This window comes from Leguminivora glycinivorella, chromosome 23 (genome assembly GCF_023078275.1).
Source record: "Leguminivora glycinivorella isolate SPB_JAAS2020 chromosome 23, LegGlyc_1.1, whole genome shotgun sequence".
In the NCBI taxonomy this organism is placed as follows: Eukaryota; Metazoa; Arthropoda; class Insecta; order Lepidoptera; family Tortricidae; genus Leguminivora; species Leguminivora glycinivorella.
In genome coordinates, this window is record NC_062993.1 from 2,699,020 (window position 1) to 2,724,438 (window position 25,419).

Here is a 25,419-nt window from a genome sequence, read left to right on the forward strand (position 1 = left end):
TAAGACGCTTCGATCCCCTTCACTAGTAAGCAACTATAGTCCATTCATTCTGCAGCATTAGCTCTGGAGAAGGGTCTTTGGTGTTTTATATCTTGGGAACATTGTATAGTTGGTTATTAGGAACGTTGTATAGTGGATACTGTCTAATGTTCTTTGTGTAAAGCCACCACCACTCACCATGTACTGACTAGTAAATTCATCCTGGTCTGGTTCTTTTGGATATTGTGAACTAATGAGGATACTCACTGACTACGGATGGAAGCTGTGGTTCCTAACGTCTTGGTCACTCTTGGCTACGATGAATCGAGAATGAATTGCAAGCAATTGAATTGAATCGGAGGAAGCCCAGAAGCGTCGCCGTCGCTTAAAAAAGCGTGGTAAGAGCTTTTGAAGGAGCTTTGTATCCCTGGGGATAACTTACTACTAGATCGATCGTTGTGCGGTTTAGGTTTTAGATGCTTGTCCCTGGTTTTTGGGCTCCTGTTTTTCTGTCTCCTTCTTGAAGATTGGGAAACTCGCGACTAGTATCTTGATTCTTGGTCTTCTAGATATGTTTTTGCTACTATTCTTCTGCTCTGAGGGTACTCACTAGTAAATTCATCCTGGTCTTCTAGCTCAGCCTCGGCCGCGAGCTCCTCGGGAGTCTTCTTCTTCCTCATGAGGGGGTTGTCGGGCTCCTGCTGCTGCTGCTCCACCACCTCCTCCTTCTTCGGGATTTTGTACTGGAAAAAGAAATAGACAACTTTAGGTACAGTTTTTGACTTTGGAATCTTAGGTGTAAGGCCTGAGTGCACGTTCACATTGGTCGTGTCGCGGCGCGGGATGTTCGGCGTGCATGTGAAATAATTGAAGCTTATACAAGTGTCCTGATTCGACGCTGCAAAGGGTGGACAGCACGGGTAAGTAATAGAACGGATACAAACGTATGGTATATTCGGTAGAAGGTATAATTTCAATTTGTATAATTTTGTATGGTATAAAGTTCAATTAGTATAATTGCTGTTATATATAATTTTAGATAGCATAAATTAAAATTATATAATGTTTGTTACATATAATATTGTTTCCTATAAGTATAATGTGGTATAACGTTGAAGTAATAGAATATACAAAACGAATACCATACAGGTGATATAAGCGCCTGCTGTTTTCTCTCTCTCGCTCCTCGCTCTTTTGACAGGATTCGTTTCTGTGGGGTCACAATTCAAATCTAACCTAAACCTACTATCGTGACAGGATTAGTTTCTGTGGGGGTCACAGTTCAAACCTAACCTAAACCTACTTTTTTGACAGGATTCGTTTCTGTGGGGCCACAGTTCAAACCTAACCTAAACCTACTTTTTTGACAGGATTCGTTTCTGTGGGGGTCACAGTTCAAACCTAACCTAAACCTACTTTTTTGACAAGATTCGTTTCTGTGGGGTCACAGTTCAAATCTAACCTAAACCTACTATTGTGACAGGATTCGTTTCTGTGGGGTCACAGTTCAAACCTAACCTAAACCTACTTTTATGACAGGATTCGTTTCTGTGGGGTCACAGTTCAAACCTAACCTAAACCTACTTTTTTGACAGGATTCGTTTCTGTGGGGTCACAGTTCAAACCTAACCTAAACTTACTATTGTGACAGGATTAGTTTCTGTGGGGTCACAGTTCAAACCTAACCTAAACCTACTTTTTTGACAGGATTCGTTTCTGTGGGGTCACAGTTCAAACCTAACCTAAACCTACTTTTTTGACAAGATTCCTTTCTGTGGGGTCACAGTTCAAACCTAACCTAAACCTACTTTTTTGACAGGGTTCGTTTCTGTGGGGTTCCCAACCTAATTTTGTGATTTATGTGACATGTTGTTATATTTTTTAATATTTATATATTATTAAAGATATAGTAAATGTAATTAGTTAATATGTATATTATAGTATACGGTAGTATGTATATTGTATGTTATATTATTTGTATCTTATACAAATTGAAATTATACCTTTTGTGCATTATACATAAAAAAAGTATACTTTTTGAGCGTTTGTAAATTGAGAATATGCCAAAAGTTTGTATTCATTATGTTACGCACCCGGACAGCACGACGAGCCCTTAGACTCGGATCTCCTACACTAAGTTTAGGCACTCTCTTTAGCGCTCGAAATACTATGTTACTTATTATGTTAGGTAATGATTGAATGGACGCAAATACGGAGATCTTTATGTTTGATATTTGTGTGTCGAATCATTGGCTCGCACCAATGAGTTTTTCGGAATTTATGTGCGAAATGTCATTTGATATTTGCTAGTCGCTTTTCGGTGAAGGAAAACATCGTGAGGAAACCGGACTAATTCCAACAAGGTCTAGTTTACCCTTCGGGTTGGAAGGTCTGATGGCAGTCGCTTTCGTAAAAACTAGTGCCTACGCCAAATCTTGGGATTAGTTGTCAAAGCGGACCCCAGGCTCCCATGAGCCGTGGCAAATGCCGGGATAACGCAAGGAGGATGATTTGTGTGTCGAATTTTAAATTATTTATGGTTTCCCCTTGCAATTGATAAGCACACGTATACTCGTATGACAATAATATTATTGTCATACGAGTGTACTTATACGACTGCGGTTAGGGAATAATATTCATATAAAAATATCGCAGAACTGAAATATCATATTCCTTTATCATTTATCATTGTTGAAGCAATTATTAAGAAATATTTAACTAAATATTCATTTTTGTTTTATAGTTACCTACCTATCCGAAAAAAATCTAATGAATCGTTGGTGCAGTGCCTTAAGGGCCTATTTTAGATAAAAGCTAGCTTTTAAGTTTAGTCTCAGTTTCTTATATAATAAGTATGACGACTACATAAAAAAATGGCATTCTGTTTAGTCTGTCAGTTAGATCGTCCAAAAATACCTAACACATATTTTTCGCTTTTCCTAAGTAATGAAAAAATACAAAGATATAGAGCATCAAAGTTCCGGAGTGGGGGCTTGTGACGTCACTTCTAAGTAAAAATTGTACCTAGGCGTGACGTCACGCGAAACTTCAACGCACAGTTATGTACCGTCGTCATTTTTCGTTTACGAGAAAGAAGAAAAAAATACGTGTCTAAAATTCTTTGATAATCTAACTGACGGACTAATTAGTTTTTTTTAGTCGTCTCGCCTATTATGTAAATATGCTTTTTAGTGTTTTTAAATTGTAGTTCAAGTGTGAAATCGTAACTTTATTCTATTTGGAACAGCTGACCTGTTTACATTTGCACTTCCGCTTGCATTTTGGTGAGTTGGTGACAAGGGGCCCCAACTATGGGAGAAAAGAATTTTGGATTGTAATTAAATAAGACTTTTGAAAAAAAAAATAGATATATTTTGAGTATCAAAAAAATTGCATGCTGTTAAATAAACTATTTCAATAAATTACTAGAGTAATAGATGGTAAGTCGTTTTCGTTTTCCGATATCGGATGTGAAAACGCACTAAGACAAGTTTGTGTTCCTCTAGATTGGGAAAATGCGTTAAAAAAAAATTTTATACTTTAAAAACAGTTTTCCGAAATCGTTGTTGTGCCTGATTAAAATAAAAAAAATACACTAACTTAATTTTTAGGTAAAGTCAATTTCAATGTATTTTCAGTTGCAAATATTTTGTTGCAGTGTTAATTTATGTTAGAGCATGATTCGATAAACGATAAAATAGCAACTATGTATTTTATCGTACTTGATAACTTTATAGTTAATATCCTACCTCTATAAATAATTTAATACACCGATCTCAGCGTTTCTAGTAAAGAGTAATTCCGTGTAGTGTAACATAGTAATGTAAGTTAAGTTAGAATATAAAGCCCAACTGATAGCAAAATTACCTCAGTTGCTTGAAGGACCTTAAATAAATAAAGAAATAAAAATTGCAGTAAGAAATCGTGGGAATTCATTTCGAATAGAAGTTGAAGTTTGATATTCGTGTAACGAAATTGGTTGAAATTAGTTTCATGTAGAAATAATCTCTGTCAAACAAGTCTGTCAGTAAATAAGAACAAAGAAAACTATAGGTATCCTTTTCTCTAGCACCCTAAAGAAAAGGATGCATATAGTTTTCTTTGTTCTTATTTACTGACAGACTTGTTTGACAGAGTATAAAGCCCAACTACCAGCAAAGGCAGGAAGAATTCGTTTTGGGAATCTATGACATTTGGAACAGAAGCTGAAGTTCGATATCTAAGTGTATCGATGAAATTGGATAAATTAGTCTTTTCTAGTAAAAATAAAGCCCAAGGCAGAGTAATAAATTGTTTTAGGAATCTATGACATTTTGAACAGAAGTTGAAGTTCGATATTACTAGTTCATATTAAAAAATAAAGGCTAGTAGAAAAAGCAGTCAGAATTCGTTTTGGGAATCCATTTGGAATAGAAGCTAAAGTTCAATATCTGAGTGTATCGATGAAATTGGCTGAATTAGTACTTGCGCCGCTGCGCCCGTATTGCCCTAATTTCCCCGAGGAAAAGCTCAAAGGTTTACGTCATAGTGTATAAAGTAGTGCAATCGGGGAAATGTTAGATCCTTTTCTGCTATTACATATCCCTTTCTGAAGATAACAATCACATTGAAATGATGCAATTGGAATTTAACAAGAACTACAGAAACGTATTGTCAAACTATTGCGTTCGGTCCGAAATATATGAACTAGGAAGTATCTACACCATAGATTAATTATATAAGAAGGTCATACTATCCCATACATTAAAATGCGACCGCCTAAGCACTCGCTTACACTGCACCACACATAGATGGCGCCACAAAAAAATGTCTTGTAGCTTTTTATTATACTTGTAGATGGCGTTAAGTGTCACTTTTGACATAGATTTATGGCTCAAAAGTAACACTTAACGCCAATCTACAAATAATCGATGGCAACAAGGCATTTATCTGTGGTGTAGTGTATGCGCGTTCTTAGGCGGTCGCATTTTAATGTATGGGATGGTATGATCTTCTTATATTTAATCTATGCCTACACTGAATAGGTATGCGGATTTGGGAAATGTAACTGTGCAGTTAATTTAAATAACGATGATTTTTTAGTATACGTAACCACTCAGTTGCTTTTAGTTGCTCTAGTTACCAGCTGTCGCCTTTATTTTAATTGACAATAGGTGGATATACAATGGCTAATAGATTATAATTTCCATCTCCATCATTCAGATGGCTGGCAGTCCTCAACTGTGCATTTCTCCAGAAACTTCCTGCTTCGCAAAGCTAAATTGTGGAATGAATTGTCGTCTGCGGTATTTCTGGACCAATACGACCTTCAAACCTTCAAGAAAAGAGCGTACACTCATCTTAAAGGCCGGCAACGCACCTCCAACACTTCTGGTGTTTCGGGTGTCCATGGGCGGCAGTGATCGCTTACCATCAGGCGACCTGTCTGCTCGCTTGCCTCGTATCCCATATAAAAAATGACTATCAGTTTTAATACATGCCCGCATGGTGGTAACCAGGTAACATTGGAAACATACCTACTGTATGCAGCTATTACAAATTTTATTATTAAACGCAACTGCTGAACAACATGACGGCAAAATCATAATAAATTTGCCTATTTAGCCAGCCTTTTAAAATGAGAAATAATTCTAAAAACCACTAAGTCTTAAAATATAATAACCGCCAAAGTAAAGCTCAATGAGCCATATTAAAAATGGAACTGTCCCGAAGTAGTCTTTTTTAATCCGATTGCTCCACTCCCCAGGGATCTCATTACTCCAGTAACAAGGCCCACGAGGCTAAGACAATTTTAATTGTGCCGGGCCTTATAAAATGAACATGATATTTAATCTTACCGGTATTAGATTGTGTGGGAAGTTTTTTATAGATTTTTTGATCTTCTAGAACTGAGCATTCAGTAGTGTGTAGATAGATATCAAGTAGGCATAGGCAGGATCTGTTAATGGTATTGGAGTTTTAAAATTGCAAACGGGGGTTAAAGGATGGCGTTGTCCCCGTGGTCTCGAAACAGACTTATATGAGAATAAGTCCCGTTTGAAATTTTAATAATGTGTGAAATCGTGAAGGTAAAAGGAGTGATTGTAGAGGAAGTTTTAGATATATAATTAATTATGATTTTGTTTAATTTGATTGAAATAGAAAGTCAGAAAATACTCAGAAACGTATCGAAGCCGTTTGAGATATAACAAACTAAGGTGATGAAATTGTCTCTCTTACTAGACAAAATTCTACGATAGCATAATATGTCTATTGTTTAAAGAAATCTTGCTTTAGGTACCCACTGCTTAGTTTTACGCATAGAGTATATTGAATAGCGAACAACTTGCACTACGGCATATAATTGGTTTTCACGGCCTCTATCGTTGAGTTTCCTAAACATCCTAAGTAAATCGGATTTACTACTTCCTTTGACTGAAAACACTGTGGTTTTACGGCTAAGCCGGGGTAGCTAGTAATCAAGGTTCCCCTTGTTTTGGCATAATTTTTCAATCGAGAATTCTTTTTGGCATAATCTATATTGGCATAATTCACCTTTCGCATAATCTGTTATGGCATAGTATAGTTACGCATAATTTGTCTAGGCATATTTTTGTTTGTCCGAATATATTTCATGCGTAAAGGTTATTCGCCGAATGGTTTTTATGCATAAATTATTTCTGCATAACATGGTTTAGTGGAAATTTACTACGCAGAATTTTTATCATAGGTAATACTACTATATTAATGTTGCAGTTCTAACCTAACCTAACCGAAATTCTTGACAAAATGTTTTATTTGTTGAGGTCGCAGTTCTAACCTAACCAAACCGACTCTCTTAACAGCATTTAGTATGGGTGGATATTCTGATTTTAAGAAATATGCCAAATACAATTATGCGAATTAATTTTATTCATAAAAACAATCGGCGTAAACAGAATTATGCGAACTTATTTTCGGAGAATGTGTTATTCGTATTATTTTCGATTATGACAAATAAGTTTTCTGCCAAATTAACATTCGGCGAAAATCGATTATGCGAAGTCTGTTATGCGAAAATCGTTTCGGACAATTAAAGTTATGCCAAATAGAGGGAACCCAGTAATCAATACAACTTACTATGCTTTATACAACATTTAACAATGTCTCATACACAAAGTTACATAAGTACAGTCATAAAAACGTTTAACAACAGCGCTCAAAGCGCCTCATGCCGTCACTCCGCTTTAATTACTGCGTGAAAGCTTTTAATGACATTACGGGCGAGACATCAATGGCCTGCACTTTAAGAGCTTGTACTATGAGTTTTTGATATATTAGAATACCTATACTTTATAATCTTTTTTTCAAGTTTTATTGCTAAGTTTATTTATCAACATTACAGGGGTAAAGTAAATGTAATACAAAGACCAAAAAGAAAAAGGTTTATTTTTCATGTAAAATGAAATAAAGTCTAATATACAAAATATTGTCTTCAGCTAGAGCGATACTCATAGAATAAAACTATGGAATCGGAATTGAGTATTCAGTTTCACTCGCTCGTAGTGTAGCTTTATATTTTTTTTTCTCTCGATGGATTTTTTTTAAGGGGACAAGAGACGGACGGAGATTTATGAAGTTACAAGACCCATAATTATTGTTTCTACTAGCTTTTACCCGCGGCTTCGCCCGCGTAATAAAAGTATTCTTATTGAAACGTTTACAAAAAATAATATTTTCATATGGATCCGTAGGTTTCTTTGTAGGTACATCTGTCCGCGATTATTTCGATTAAGGTAAAGCGGGGCAATTCTCGACTGGGGGGGGCCATTGTAACTGATCTATTTGCTGTACGGTCCGGTTTTGGCTGACTGTACCTTACACATATTACTATTGTTTTTAAAGAAATTTTTGCAATGATTGTAGAATTGTTACACAGCGACCACAGCGTAGGTAGTAGGTACGAATATGTATGTATTTTACCTATATAAATATTTATACTGGGGAAACTTCATACGACCCACATAGCAAGTATCTCGACGCTATGGTCGGTAGGGTAAAAAGTACTTCCTTGCATTATCGCTTACAAATTTTTCCATTTTGCTTATACTTATTGCAAACGTAAACCAAAGGCAAGTAAAACAACGATCTTCTTACAGCGCATTGAATGTAATAGTTATTACGGAAGCAGGATACTCGCCGATGCCTACTTACCTATCCCTTCCCACTGAGCCACCTGCATTTTACACTGCCTAGATATCGATTGCCGACCGATTATTCCGACCCCAATCCCTATTCTTATCCCCGTCCCTATCTCTATCTTTGTCCCCGTCCCCGTCCCCGTCCCGTCCCGTCCCTCCCCTATTCCTATCCCCGTTCCCGTCCCCTATTTCTATCCCTTTCCCTATTTCTATCCCTATCCCTATCCCTATCCCTATCCCTATCCCTATCCCTATCCCTATCCCTATCCCTATCCCTATCCCTATCCCTGTCCCTGTCCCTGTCCCTGTCCCTGTCCCTGTCCCTGTCCCTGTCCCTGTCCCTGTCCCTGTCCCTGTCCCTGTCCCTGTCCCTGTCCCTGTCCCTGTCCCTGTCCCTGTCCCTGTCCCTGTCCCTGTCCCTGTCCCTATCCCTATCCCTATCCCTATCCCTATCCCTATCCCTATCCCTATCCCTATCCCTATCCCTATCCCTATCCCTATCCCTATCCCTATCCCTATCCCTATCCCTATCCCTATCCCTATCCCTATCCCTATCCCTATCCCTAACCCTAACCCTAACCCTAACCCTATCCCGTTCCTGTCCCTGTCCCTGTCCCTGTCCCTGTCCCTGTCCCTGTCCCTGTCCCTGTCCCTGGCCCTGGCCCTGTCCTTGCCCCTGTCAAATTATCATGCTAGGAGGTGAACTTTGAAAAATCCTTTCTTAGTGCTCCTCTAAGGAACTTCCGTGTCAATTTGAAATCTCTTGAACCAGAAGTAAAGATAAAAACTAAAGCTATACTTATGGCAATCTCCCTGCTTTTATTTTAAAAGGTTGCAAAGAGTGGCTTTTGGCACCTATGATGCACATTTTCAACTTGGTCTTAAGTACCGGGCAGTATCCAACTAAATGGAAAATAACGAGAGTTAAGCCTATACCTAAAACTGGCAATAACACCCTGGTTGAGGATCATCGACCTATTGCTATCCTCTCGTCGGTGGCCAAAGTCTTTGAGTCTACTATAAATCGACTTCTTGCCCACCAAATTGGGCCTTACCTCTGTGACTCCCAACATGGTTTCAGGTCTCGGCGGTCAGTGGAAACTAATCTGTTAACCCTGGCTGACTCAGTAGCGAGTCACCTAGACAAGAGCATACAAGTAGACGTGTTGTACTTAGACTTTAAAAAAGCCTTTGATCAAGTAGATAATGACGTCTTGTTGGCCAAGCTGTGCAGTATTGGGTTTTCTCCACAGCTGCTCCGATTTTTTGCGAGCTACTTGGCTGACAGGAAACAGTATGTGCAACACGGCTGTTTCGTATCTAAAACCTTTCACACTCGCTCTGGTGTTAGCCAGGGTTCGATACTTGGACCGTTGCTTTTTGGAATCATGATAAATGATCTAGCAACAACTCTAAAATTTGCCCGGTGCTTGCTTTATGCTGATGATCTCAAAGTCATTTACGGTGTCCAAGAGGTCTCGGATTGTGTATCTCTCCAGGTAGATGTGGACAGAGTGCATCAATGGAGTCTCCAAAATAAGCTGACGTTTAATGCCTCTAAATGTGCCGTTATGACATTCAGCAGGGCTCGTCATCCGCTTTACTATGAATATTACCTGGGATCGGAGCCATTACCCCGGGTTGACACTATTTGCGATCTGGGCGTCATTCTCGATTCGCATCTAAACTTCCACGAGCATATGATAACATTAGCTCGTGACTGCTACAAGAGGCTAGGGTTCATTATTAGGAACGCGAGGGATTTTCAAGACTCGAATACTGTAAAGCTTCTATATACTTCATTAGTCCGTAGTAAGCTTGAAGCATCTTCCTCTGTTTGGAATCCTTATGAGGCATCCTACATCCTGCTCCTGGAGAGAATACAGAAAGTGTTCCTCCGGTTCTTATATAAAAAAGAGTTTGGGTATTACCCCTTTTTATATCCAACCAAATATTTGCTTGGTTGTTTAGGCTTCAACTCCTTAGAGGTAAGACGAAATTTTAAGCATCTCACTACAGCCTGTGGCATCTTACGAGGTGAATCAGACTGTCCTGAACTCGTAGCGCAATTACTGCGCCTTTATGTCCCTATGCCGACCAGAGTCAATTTCCGGCCTCGTGATCGTGGTTTATTTGTAGGCCCAGTATCACGAACCGTGTCTCACAGAAAATCCCCTCTTGTTCGCCCTTTGCCCCTCCTGAATGCTCTCTTAGCATCAGCACCTGAGTGCGATTTATTTGCTGGCAGATGGAGTGCTGTGCGCGATGAATTATTGAGGTTCTGCGAGAGGATGGATGTACGTCTTTCAACAGTTTATCATGTATAAAAAATGTTTTGTACTTGTTTTTAGTTTTTAGTTTTGCAGTGATTTAGTATTTAATACTGTCATGCTGTATCACTATTTTTGAAATAAATAAATAAATAAATAAATAAATGGCTATTTTGGATATTTTAACCCCATTGCAAAACAACAGGGGAGAAAATTTCTTTTCCACCTCATTAGATTTTAAAATCGTTGTATTTATCGTGATCAGCGACCCGATAAACCATAAAAACGATACCCATATTGTGTTTTTGACTTTACCCCCTTCGCACCCCTTTAGGGGTCAAATTTTCAAAAAACCTGAAACACGTATTTAGTCATATGTCTTTAGGAATCCTCCTGTGAAGTTTCGAATAAAATAGTCAAACTAATCTTGTTTCCCCACACAAACTTTGAACCCCATTTCACCCTTTTAAGAGGAGAATTTTGAAAAATCTTTTTTTAGTGCTCCTCTACGCCATATAAGGAACCTATGTGCCAAATTTGAAATCTCTAGGACCAGCGGTTTCGGCTGTGTGTTGATATGTCAATCAGTCAGTCAATATCTTCTTTTATATATTTAAACCCCATTGCACCACAACAGGGGAGAAGGTATTTCACTTCTGCCTCGTTAGATTTTAAAAACGTTGTATTTATCGTGATCAGCGACCCGATAAACCATAAAAACGATACCCATATTGATTTTTTGACTTTATCACCCCCTTTTCACCCTTTTAGGGGTTAAATTTTCAAAAAACCTGAAACACGTATTCAGTCATATGTCTTAAGGAATCTTCCTGTGAAGTTTCGAATAAAATAGTCAAACTAATCTTGTTTCCCCATACAAACTTTGAACCCCCATTTGACCCCCTTAGGAGGTGAATTTTGAAAAATCCTTTCTTAGTGCTCCTCTACACTATATAAGGAACCTACGTGCCAAATTTGAAATCTCTAGGACCAGCAGTTTCGGCTGTGTGTTGATATGTCAGTCAGTCAGTCAATATCTTCTTTTATATATTTTTTTGATATTTAAACCCCATTGCACCACAACAGGGTAGAAGGTATTTCACTTCCGCCTCGTTAGATTTTAAAAACGTTGTATATAACGTGATCAGCGACCCGATAAACCATTAACACGATATCCATATTGATTTTTTGACTTTATCACCCCCTTTTCACCCTTTTAGGGGTTAAATTTTCAAAAAACCTGAAACACGTATTCAATCATATGTCTTAAGGAATCTTTCTGTGAAGTTTCGAATAAAATAGTCAAACTAATCTTGTTTCCCCATACAAACTTTGAACCCCCATTTGACCCCCTTAGGAGGTGAATTTTGGAGAATCCTTTCTTAGTGCTCCTCTACACTATATAAGGAACCTACGTGCCAAATTTGAAATCTCTAGGACCAGCGGTTTCGGCTGTGCGTTGATATGTCAGTCAGTCAGTCAGTCAGTCAGTCAGTCAGTCAGCTTCTTCTTTTATATATTTAGATTTCTTTTCATATTTTGTTCGTTGTAAATGTGATAAAAAACAGCAACGCTACGTAAAGTCCAGTGAACTAATGGTACGAGTGGCTAATACACAGAAGGATACAAAACAAATATATTCACGACCGCAAGTGTCATTTGTAATTGCAAGGGATAGAATAATATCCCGGAATCTCTGGAGACCCGCTCTTTATTACGGGCAAAGGAACATGAGTATATTGTAATTGATACCGTGATATATTATTAGGTTTTTGTATTAAACAAGTACGAGTAACACCAAATTGTGCAATTATTTCATTTTTTACAGAAATATAAGCTAATCATTTAATGTATTTGCCTTTGTTAAATTATTCCAAATGCTTATACGTAACACATTTGCTTTGAGTACTCTTATCTTTTTGTTAAGTTACTTTTAATCAGGATTTGCAATCGTTTTGAAAGGAAATGATTTGCATTATTTTCTATGGCAGTCAATCTTGTAGAAATTCAACCACAGGAAAAGAAAAAAAAAACTGTTTGTTCAGTGAAAACTTGTTAAAGTAAATAAATGCGATTCTTTTTTATTTCAACTCGATCTACCTATATTAATAAATCAAATGTAAAAACAAAACCGATTAACAATATGAAGGTAGCAATAAAATTAAATTTCCACGAAATTTTTCAAGCCAATAATTCCAACCTTTTAGTAAATAAAGCCCAACCTCCAAAGTTTCAGACTAGAACCAGCCGTATTTCACATTGTTTATGGTTTAATTTTGAATATATATAACCTTTCATTATATTTATCCGTGCAAATCCCTGCGGTAGACCCTCCTTACATTTTCCTTTTACAATAAAAATAGCGTAAGTAACATTATTTTTGTATGGAGATCCCGTCTTTTTGAATAAGTAGGGTATTGTAGATAATTTATTACTTACGCATAAATTCTAATTATAAAGAAGTTACATTGCTGCTATTATTTATGTTTTATTTTTTAATATAAAACGTAATCTCAAAGATGAAAGATGTTTTAAAGTTTGTATCTCGTTTTTAAAACCGTTGGTATTCTAACAAAATAAAATAAAATAAAATAATTTAAATTTTAACTGAAAACTAATAAGTCACTGTAAGCACATTATATTATCAGAGATATAGTTTTTATATTATCAGAGATAAGTACATTATATTATCAGAGATATAGTTTTTACACTAAGAACAAATTAAATTATTTTCATAGAAAATATTTTAACTTGTATTTTTAAGTAGTAGTAGTACTATTTTTTTTGTATATGACATTTATTTAATGTTGATATCATTTTTATTTGATTTCTGACGAAGAAATAACTTTATAACAAAAGCATAAATTATGTCCAATTAACTAATTAGAGTTACGGCCGGGGCTTCTATTCCGTAACCTAACTTGTTGATCTCCAAACCTTGACATTATATAACATTGCCTCTATATTTGTATGATACACAATCCCAACATACATAACAACATATTTATTTTATTTAAATATTTCAGGTAAGGTTTCGTAAGGCCCCTTTTTAATTACTAAATAAGGTACCTGTAAAAAATAAGGCCCGGTTCTAAAGCATGATAATAGGTAAATTTTTATTATCATAGTCATTATAGACAAATCTGTAGGTTCTTATTATGGATTAGAAAAACTGCGATAGGCCTTATTTGGAGCAGGTATTTTATACTACGACACAGCCAATTTGTCAATAGAAAAGAAATCACAAAAAAGTTAGTGGGGGGGAAAAGTCGACTTATAAATTGAAATATCACGCTATGTCTACCAACAATCTGGGTCTTAGGTCAGTGTCGGAAAGACGATCTACCCAGAAAGACCGTCTACTGAATATAATTTTTGTATTTATATCTATCATAGTGATTTTTATCACACAAGTTTACTTTAATTCACCAAAGTATTATAAAAACTGTGTAGAATATAAAATTTGCTAGCCCATAGGACCATGCGGATCACTCCAGACTACTTTAATAGTCTAGTTTTATCCACTTAAACTTTATTTCAAATAAAGTATGCCGGCCTTGCCCGCACTGACCTTAAAGTCTGTAACTATAGGACATTTTTTTTTTTTTTTTTTTTATTATAAATGGGCTTACTCTTGACCACAGACTAGCCAAAGGCAAAGACGTGGCCTACGATGGAGTGAGCTCGCCCAGAAGATGCCTGTTCACTCTTGATTTGAAGGTTGCCGGGTTATATGAGCTCGGAAATATAGCCGCCGGCAAGGAATTCCACTCCTTGGCAGTGGAAAAAAAGTTCTTCTCTTTTTATTACAAACTTTTATTTAACTTGCCTTGTTAGTATGTTAGTTTGGGTCAAAACGTAGAAGCTAAAGACCCACTTCCCGGTTTCCGATTGAGCTGAAATTTTGCATAGATATGTAAATCACGTGACAATGCAATATTATGGTATCATGAAGCTGATTTGATGATGGAGCAGAGAGGTGGTCATAGGCACTATATTAGGAAACGTCGTATCCCCATCGAGTAAGGGGTATTTAAAAACGTCTCGGAGAGCAATAGATGACTGTCGAAAGAAAGGTACAGTCGGCGATAAAAGCTTGTGCCAAAAATGTCATTTTTGCAAAAAAACTTATTCTTCTTGTTCCTTCTTTATCGTTCTTCGTAGACCCGTTGTCAGAAGCTGAGCTAGCCTCACGGAAGTCAACCTGACTCGATTAGGGAGTCGCGTGGAAACGGACTCCCTACTAGAGTCAATTTCACATCCATGGGCTCCTTCTCTTCTCTTCTCTTCTCTTCTCTTATTTTCTCTTCTTTTCTCTTCTTAATTCTTCCTTCTTGAGAGTAGCTGCAATTCAATGTGAGCAAGCTATATCTGATACCTACTACATAATGCAATATTAAAATACCCGTTACCAACCAATATTAAGGAAATCAAAAGTTTGCTAAAATAACTAAGCCCATGACAGAAATGCTAAAAAAGGGTAAAAAGGTGCATGCAAACGTCAGACCAGTTTATAAAAGCCTTCGAGACTTTGAAAACACTGCTGACAAATGCTCCTATACTACAATATCCCGATTTTAATAAACCGTTTAACTAATTGTGTACCAAATAGAACTACATAAATACAAGCAAGCTGTTAAAAATTCATATATAATTATTTTAAATAAATTTAATGTGTGTAGAGGTAGAGTAGATATGTAGATAATTGTGAATTGTATTGTAGGTACATAATATACACGGTATACACGGCGACCTCCTCAGATGGATAAAATCCTATCTATGCAATCGTAGCCAAGCAGTTGCTTTAAAGGGTTTTACCTCATGCTTCCTTCCTATATCTTCCGGAGTACCTCAGGGGTCTCATCTAGGTCCGCTATTTTTTATCTTATATGTTAATGACATGGCAACCTGTTTCCGGAACTCTGAACATCTCGTCTACGCTGACGATACTAAAATATACAAAACTGTATCCTCGGAGGCAGATTGCCATGCATTACAGCACGATCTTGATAACTTTTCCCGTTATTGTTCTGAAAATCATCTTTTTTTTAAATACTGAAAAATGTTACGTAATAAGCTTTAATCGTAAACACGATCCTCTCATTTTTAATTATACGTTTTCAGGGAATAATATAACTCGGGTATCCTCAGTCAGAGATTTGGGTGTTACTCTGGATTCACAATTAAATTACAATTTACATATTGATAATATCTGTAATCGAGCGTATAAAAGATTAGGTATGATTCTTAGGATTGGCCAGCCCTTCAGGCGGCCCAACACTTATAAACTATTATTTTTTTCGTTTGTTAGGAGCATTTTGGAGTTTGGTTGCGTTGTCTGGACGCCGCAGTACCAGGTCCATATTGATCGACTGGAAAGGATCCAAAATATTTTTCTCAAGTCTCTGTGTTACAGAACTGGTAATTATTTCGAACGAACTTCGTCTGCTGCAAAGCATTTTTGAGTCCCTTCCCTTAGTAGTCGTAGGCATTATTTAGATGCAATGTTTTTATTTAAAATTCTTAAAGGCGTGATAAAGTGTCCGAACCTTTTAGACTTAATTACTTTCAGTTGTCCGCGACACCCCCTACGTCCTAGATCTCTATTTCATATTAGTTTTGCTCGTAAAAATTACTCAAAGCACACTTTTTTCAGACGAGTCCCTAGTTATTATAATAATTATCTATTTGAAATTGATCCTTTTAACACTTCTTTGTGTAGTTTGAAAATTTTACTCAAGCGAAAAGTGTTTTAGATTTAGATTTAAAAACACTAGGTATTACAAATAAAATACCTAAGTGTACATTTTTGTTCGGTTTAATATGAGTAACTAATATTTACCTCCTCTAATTAAATTAATTATAATTGTATCCGATCGTAGTAAAGAAAATGTATTTAGTATTTAGTCTAATGACTGTAAAATTTCTTAAGTATTACCTACTGTTCATGATTTCTTTTGCTTACCTATTAGCTTACATACCTAATTTTGTCAGTATGTTAACAATCTTTATATTCAGTAATGAACCTCCAGGTCTTTTTTTATCCAAATTACTTAGTACCTACATTGTAGTACACCAACTCATTTTGTTTATGTGACTGTTTGTGTTCTAAATAAATTATAAAAAAAAAAAAATATACATATTTATTAAACTGCAAAGTTAACTACAGGAATCGCTTTTCACTAAGAAAAAAAAAAACTCGCAAGCACAAATTGCTCGCCCTTAGAGTTGGTCAAAGGCGCCTAGCCTTCAGAGATAACATACACTAGAGAAATTTCGACGGGTACCTCGGCGGTCGGGGTGGTGTAGCGGTTTATCACGTCAGCCGCGTTAGCTGGAGACCCGGATTCGATTCCCGGCTTCGCTTTTTCTTTTGTGTATGGTATCTATTTCAGTTTAAAAAAAAAACTTATTTGAAAATAAATTTTTTGCTTGATTGAGTTTGAATATTCATTTGCACACCAAGAGGGTTCTTATGCTCATTGCATGAGCACTTTTTGAGGTACCCACATTTTATTAGACTATTATTTTTATTTATATTCAAATAACAGTAATTCACAAAAAATAGACCATGGGGAATTCAACAAGGACATAATATAAGAAAAGGATTTGATAACTAGCTTTTACCTGCGGCTTCGCACGCGTTAAATTCGAGCTCCATGCAAATTTCCACTCCCCTATATTAGGAAAGTGGGGGGTTAGAAAGAGACAAAAAGTAGCCTATGTCACTCTCCATCCCTTCAACTATGTCCACTTAAAAAATCACGTCAATTCGTCGCTCCGTTTTGCCGTGAAAGACGGACAAACAAACAGACACACACACTTTCCCATTTATAATATTATTAGTAATTAGTAAAGATCGTTATCAGCGTGCTGTATTGGTGGCAGAGTATGGTTGCCAAAAAACAAATACACAAGTATTTAAAACATTACATATACTTAAAAAAATATGAAATATATACATATTTATAATTACTTATCCAAATTACATTGAATAAATAACTAAAATTTGTTCAATAGATTTGGCTGTCAGACGTTCACGTCAATTAGAAAAAATCCATTTTAAATAACTAAATGACCTTTCTACGTTGACAGAAGTTACAGGAAGGTTGTTATAAAATCTAGGGATTGTGTCATATCCATACTGGGATTATTCGTGCTCTTTATTACACTCCTCCGTGCACTGATTTTGACTTGAACTACTTGAATAACAATTCTAGATAATTAGTCGTATTTAGAGTGCATTTGATTATTTGGATTAAAATAATATACACTTCGCGTAATGTATTTTTATGACATACATAATTAATGTCATTTGACGTATATTGTTTTAAAAATATATAGTTGGTCGGAAAAGGCTTTGTACCGTAGAGGTGTAATCCTAAGAAGGTAAGTATTTATTTTGTAGTTAAGAACAAAGTTAATATTTAAATGTATTTTTTTTTGCCAACCGTACCATCTGCCACGAAAAGTGTACCTTGATAACGATCTTTAGTAATTAGTATTAGTATAGTATGGATGGATATATTATGCAATACTTATAGTTATTCACATCGTGCCAGCTCGGTCGAACAGCCTGTTTCTGTTCTGATAAACACAAGGGTCAACGAACTTAATCCCCCGCCGGCCGTAACCCTGTTACAAAGCCATCAGGCAGGGAATTGCCACCAGCCTTCGATATCCTTACTTAAACCTATATTGGGCTTCGGAAGATTGTGTATGCAAGAATGAGTAGGTAGGTGAGTATTTCTTTTTTTTTGCCATTTTTTTTATTTTGATTTTTTTAGGGAATTTTAGGTCAATTGTACTCAGAATCACGAGTACTTTCAATCTCACTGGGAGACAAAAAGTGTCCCAGAATTCCCATACATTTTCGTTACTTTCCTCTTTTGTTACCCCGTACAACATAGTATGGAAAATGGTAACAAAATAAGAAAAAAATCGTATGGGACATTTTTTTTTACTACTAGAATTGAAAAAGCTAGTGATTCTGAGTAGAAATTGCATTTTTTTTTCAAAAATATCACATTTCATAAAAGTGGCAAAAAAAAAAGAAATGCTCATGTAGATCATGATAAAGCAACTAAACGAATTTTAATGCGGTTTCCACCTATGAATAAAATAATTCTTGAGGAACATCCATACTAATATAATAAATGGGAAAGTGTGTGTCTGTTTGTTTGTCCATCTTTCACGGCAAAACGGAGCGACGAATTGACTTGATTTTTTAAGTGGAGATAGTTGAAGGGATGGAGACTGACATATTTAGGCTACTTTTTGTCTCTTTCTGTCAAACCCCCCCACTTTCGTGAAATGGGGGGTGGAAGTTTCCATGGAGCATTCCTCGATTTTAGAAATGATCGCGAGCGAAGCCGCGGGTAAAAGCTAGTCTATATGTATATGTGAAATACACGAACCCTATCATACGTTAGGCCGTTTTCACATTATCCGATCCGATATCGGATGTCGGAAGGATTTCAATAGAAAAAATCCAAGATGGCGCCTGAAATGTATGGGATATCGGTCCGACATCCAATATCGGATCGGATAATGTGAAAACGCACTTAGGGTTATCCTCATTTCGGATTACCTTATCAGCGGCCGCAGTTGTCTAAACCCTAATAAAGTTCAAACTCCACCGGTAGTATATTGAGTTAGTGATAAAACTGATAAAATGAAAAAAAAAGCGAGAGGAAAATAATAATTGGGTTTTCAAATTTCAAACTAGAGAACAAATCATTTTTTTTTTATGCGATAGGAGGCAAACGAGCAGACAGGTCGCCTGATGGTAAGCGATCACTGCCGCCCATAGACACCCGAAACACCAGAGGTGTTGGAGGCGCGTTTCCGGCCTTTAAGATGGGTGTACGCTCTTTTCTTGAAGATTTGAAGGTCGTATCGGTCGTATTTATATTATATTAGCTTTTTCCCGCGGCTTCGCACGCGTTAGAAGGAGACAAAAATTAGCCTATGTCACTCTCCATCCCTTCAACTATCTTCACTTAAAAAATCAGGACAATTCGTCGCTCCGTTTTGCCGTGAAGGACGGACAAACAAACAGACACACACACTTTCCCATTTATAATATTAGTATAGATTTACTGTATTTGTTTTTTTAAGAAGGTACTTAGGTAGTTATACTACTATAAACACCAAAGGAAAAGCAATCAAGCCCACTTGTGGTGAGTCGGGAATCGAACCCGGGCCTCCAACAATCGCGGCTGACACCAACTGCTGTTACACCAACCTGACCACCCGGTTCTTTGCCACCAGCGGACTTGATCGCTTTTTCTTTGGTGTGTGGTATCTATTTAAATTTATAAATACTTCTTATAATTGAAAAAAAAAATCAAACAAATCTTTTGCTTTTTTAATCGTCTTTAAAAAAAGGAGGAGGTTCTCAATTCGACTGATTTTTTTGTATGTATGTTACTCGATATCTCCGAGAATTGTGAACCGATTTTCAAAATGTTTTTTAATCGAACGGGTAACATAACCCCGAGATGGTCCCATTGGCACAAAGTCGGGGTCTGATCATGGGATCTCGGAGAAATCGAGGGAACTCTTCAAATTTTATAGGTACATGTAATGTTTTTAGTGTATTTTTCAAAGGTACACCATTATTTACGCCTGATGGTAATAATTTTGTGGCTGAGCTGATGATGGAAGGTCAACTCCTCAATGGTTAGGAGTTAAAAGCACAATTCTTTCACTACTGTACGCATATTCGGACTGATATTTATAATATAAATAGGAACCACTAAAATCAAGAAATAAATATTAAACTTTAAAAAAAAAACAATCATTTCATATTATTTTCCTTTCCTAAAAGGTCACCCTACCAGACCTAAACCTAATACTTTACACTTACAACGATGTTACAAAACTAGACGAACAATGTGTTGCAACCTAACCCTCCCCCTGCTCTTAGCTCAATTTCCGCACTGATGGGCTGCTAACCCTGTTAACGGCGCGACTACTGTTCATAAACTGGTAGACCGATTCTGACTTCTCAACGTTTACGGTTTTGATCTCATTTTGATACTGATCTTATTCGCAAAACGTAAAATAGACAAAAAACAGATTTTAACAAGCCGAAAACGGTGATATTCAGCTTAGAATCAATTAGTTATTAAACCCAAAAAAAAAACGACGCAACGGAACCACGCTGCTACGTCATCGCCCAAATCAATTGTTTAATTTAAGAAATAAAACTATGGAAACGGATTAAATCGCGTCATAACGAATTTAAAATTCATCCCGACGTTTAATTTAAATATTGTTTTTTTTTTGTGAAATGTAATAAATAAATAAAAATAAATATTGGGGACACCTTACACAGATCAATTTAGCCCCAAACTAAGCAAAGCTTGTACTATCATATGGGCGCTAAGCGACGATATACATACTTAGATAGATAAATACATACTTATATGTATAGAAAACATCCATCACTCAGGAACAAATATCTGTACTCATAACACAAATAAATGCCATTACCGGGATTCGAACCTAGGACCGCGGCTTAGCAGGCAGTGTCACTACCGACTGAGCCAGACCGGTCGTCTGCCAGATAGATAGGTCGGCCGGATATGTCTGTCTATCCAAGTTTCGTGACGCACTGGTTATACTGTAGTGTGTGTACCACACCTTACCCACACATGTGCATAGCTTAGTATATATTGGCATGTACTTGTTATTTAAGACACATTAAACGTATACTCCATACGAAGTAGTTATCATTTACGCTCCACATCACATGGCGATCCTGCCAGTGCGGCCTCGAGCTGCACTGGCGGCGCGCTGCGCCAGCCAGTATTACTGACCGTGAACTTTCGTAAATAAATATTTGGAACTCTAAGTGAATGAAAAGGACTATTATATATTTATAGTGACAGTGAAAAGTTTCAAGAGAATAAATAGAACTTACGGATTGGTGTTATGGGACTAATATATCAAATATATGAGTATCATATAGTGAAAGTGAAAAGATTACAGAGACTAAATCGAAAGTTACGGATTGGTGCTTATTGCAAATAAAAAAGAATATGTGCAGTGTGGACTAAGTTACATTTCTAATATCTACTAAATAGACTCATATATCAGGAGATTTTGAAAATAAATCTTTTTTTTTTCGAATAAACGAAATTGGCAAGTTGTAAGTTTGACGTTGCAGCTGGGAGATTGTTCGCGTCACGGACACCGGGCGTGGCCTTGCCGACGTTGGACGCGACGACGAGGAGACTGGACACGAAGTCCTGGTCCCGCCACACAACGGTCATGGAATGGTCGTAATCTAAACTAGGTGGTTATATGGTTTTAGTTAATAAGTATAAGCAGTTGATTGACAGTTTCTTCTTGTGTTTAAAATAAATATGAAGCGCGTTATATGCATTATTTTCATTATTGGGGTGTATATAGGGCACCTTACAGGAAGGCCAGTCAGAATACCGATCGGTCTACGAAAGTAGATGGTATCCTTTGACTGGGCTGCATGCCCTGTAAATCTCTTCACTGATGGCTCCACGTAGTTGTGATGCACGCAGCGGCCACATCCCGGTAAACCGCGTCGATCCGCGGGCTAAACTCAGTGAAGGGGCTGCGTCCTACTATAGGGTGCGGTATAATGAGCTAATCCCCTCAAACAGTGCATCAAGTCTGCAGCGGCTCGGGAGGCGGTCACCGCCAGTATGGCAAATGATTCGGCAACCGAGGCGCTGTAGCAAGATATCTGTAACATGTCTTAAAGGGCGCATGTCGGGATTCTTAGAGGCATGCGGCCAGTTACTGCATCCTCCAGAACTAACTAGTCGTAGCGGCTCTCCGCTCCACTAGTAACTAGGGCTAGAGGACGAGAGAGTGAGCCTGTGCCTGCGCAAACACTTGGTCACTTTAATATTTTCACGCGCTGATGACCCCTGGCAATAAGTTGGAACAACGAGTGCATGTCCTGCGGCGATGGAGACTGGTGGTGGGGGTTGAACTGGTGAGTTTGATCCTTAGCTGGCTTTCTGCACGTAGGCGGTCGAGCGGTGATGGTCGCTCCAGAATTCAAACGAGGCGAGAGTTCTGGTTCGGCAGCTCGCTAGACGACAAAGCAGCCCTATTTAGGGATAGCACTGCTTTCCTCAATCAGAGGGGGGGCCTAGAAAAGGTGGCCTAAACAAAGCTCGCCTCATCTTGTCCCAAACGGCTAACCGCGGTCGTTTGGTCACCAACCAAAGCGGTCGAAAGAAACTGAATAATAAAAACAAGTTCCTTAACATTGCAGCATGGAACGTAAGAACCTTGTTAGACAATGACAAAAACCAGTGCCCCGAAAGGAAAACCGCGCTCATAGCTCGGGAACTATCACGATACAATATCGACATTGCCGCAATCAGTGAGACACATTTAGCAGACAGCGGTGAGCTCTGTGAGGACCTGGGTGGATACACGTATTATTGGATAGGCAAACCTGCAAATGAACGAGCTGCCAGTGGTGTCGGTTTTGCGATTCGGAACAACATCGCCCGTTCGCTGTCAGAGCTTCCTAAAGGCATTAACGATAGACTCATGACACTACGGCTCCACATGGCACCCGGAAAATATCTACATCTTATAAGCGTGTATGCCCCCACTATGACAGCCTCTGATGACGACAAACTTTCGTTTTACGAAGATTTGCGCATGGTTTTGCAAAGCGTTCCATCTTGTGACAAGCTGATCTTGCTCGGGGACTTTAATGCGCGGGTAGGAACTGAATATATCGCTTGGAAGGACGTAATAGGTAAACAAGGCGTTGGCAAGTGCAACTCCAATGGTGTAGCTCTTCTGACCCTATGTTCGGAATTCAACCTCAGTATAACGAACACCTTCTTCAGGCAACCAGACAAATATAAAACGTCCTGGAAACATCCACGCTCTGGGCATTGGCATCTCCTTGATTACATCATCGTACGTAGGCAAGACCTTAGGGATGTACTTATTACAAGGGCGATGCGTGGTGCTCAGGGCTGGACCGACCACCGACTTATCAGATCCAGGATGAGACTGAATTACAAGCCACCGCGAAGAGCAAATCACAAATACCCGTCGCGACCTGATTTTGCAAAGCTAGTCCAAGACGAAGAAAAGAGGCACCAACTTGACGTGGAGTTCGATTCTGCAATGTCTCATATCGTTGACATCCCCTCAGTAGATGTCAAATGGCGTACTTACGCGAGGACTCTGTACGGCTTATCTCTGCAAGTTTTAGGCAAACCGTTAAAGAAAAACCAGGACTGGTTCGATGAATCTGATACGGAAATAAGGAAGCTTGTAGAGAAATCGCGACTGGCCCTGAGGGGTGTTGTTGGTATGGAACAGCGCAATAGTATACAACATGAACTCAAAATGAAAATTCGCGAATTAAAAGAAAATTGGTGGCAACACAAGGCTAAGGAGCTGCAATGGCTGGCTGACACCAGTCAAACTGCTAAGTTCTTTGAGGGCCTGAAGGCGGTGTATGGGCCTCGTTGCAAAAAGTCGGCACCAATTTACTCAAAAGACAAAACCACGAGATTAACAGATCCAGAACAAATTCTCCTTAGATGGACTGAGCATTTCAATGAAGTGCTTAATCCTGGAAGTCAAGGAGCAGATTTGTCGTATCTCAGTTCGCTTGATAACCTTCCATCTGTCTCAAGTTTGGATGATCCGCCATCTTTTGCGGAGTTCAGTAGTGCGGTAAGTCGTTTAAAAAACGGCAAATCACCGGGCTCAGACAGCTTGCCATCTGAAATTTTCAAATACGGTGGACCAAGCATTAGATCAAGGCTGTTTGAGCTTATAAAATGCATATGGGACGTTGGGACCGTACCACAAGACTGGAAGGATGCTTCTATAACCAAACTATATAAAGGCAAAGGGGACCTGTCCGACTGCAGTTCTTTTAGAGGAATTGCCCTACTTTCTGTGGCTGGCAAAATTCTTGCCCATATTATAAACAGGCGCCTTAACACACTTGCCGAGAACTTCCTTCCAGAATCCCAATGTGGGTTTCGGCCAAATAGGGGCACGGTGGATGCCATCTTTGTTGTTAAGCAGATGCAAGAGAAAAGCCTAGAGCAACACCGAGACCTCTATTTGTGCTTCGTAGACTTAGAAAAAGCCTTTGACCGTGTACCTAGGTCAGCCCTGTGGATCGTCCTGGAGAAATGTGGGTGTCCTGTGAAATTTGTCAACTTGGTGCGCCAATTTCACGAAGGCATGAGTGCCCGCGTGCGTCACGAAAGTACATACACAGAACAATTCCCGGTCACTAGTGGCGTTAAGCAGGGCTGTGTTATGGCCCCGACCCTATTTGCTATTTACTTTTCCGCCGTAATGAACGATGCTCTTCGAAAGTGTAACCATCAAATCATGGTGAATTCTAGAACGGACAAAAGTATATTCGATCTTGCGCGACTCAGAGCTAAACGAAAAGTAACCTCCACTGTAATCACAGAAGTTCTCTATGCTGACGACGTTTGCCTTATGGCGGACAGCTTGGAGGACCTGCAAAGTTATCTAGACAATTTAGACGACTCGTGTCGTACGTTCGGCTTGGTGATCAGCGCGTCGAAAACCCAGATTCTTAAACAACCTGCACGGGGAAATCTGCGAACGATGCTGTTGTTCTCCTTAGAGGCAATGCTTTAGAGGAAGTAGGAACTTTTCGTTACCTTGGGAGTCTATTGCGGAGAGACAATCGCCTCGAGTCTGACATATCCTCCAGGATAGCAAAAGCTGCAGCAGCCTTTGGCGGACTCAACCAACGAGTTTGGAAATCACACGATCTCAGCCTTCACACTAAACTCGCCGTTTACAAAGCAATAGTTCTGCCTGTGTTGCTTTATGCTTCGGAGACCTGGTGTCTGTACAAGGGAGACATCAAACGTCTCGACACCTTCCACCTAAAGTGTCTCCGAGCAATTCTTCGGGTGAGATGGCAGGATCGTGTTCCAAACTCGGAGGTTCTGCGTCGTACTGGTATGACGGGTATGGAATGC

General features: G+C 38.3%; 1 protein-coding gene across 3 annotated transcripts in view; it reads right to left on the reverse strand.

Moving 5' to 3' along the window:
• The window catches only part of LOC125238264 (complexin), a 618,857-nt gene that overhangs the window by 6,941 nt on the left and 586,497 nt on the right, over nt 1–25,419 (reverse strand). For all 3 annotated transcript variants that reach the window (XM_048145543.1, XM_048145542.1, XM_048145544.1), the window contains one exon: nt 590–722. In XM_048145543.1, coding sequence (XP_048001500.1) covers nt 590–722 — 133 coding nt within the window. The remainder of the gene's footprint in view (nt 1–589; nt 723–25,419) is intronic.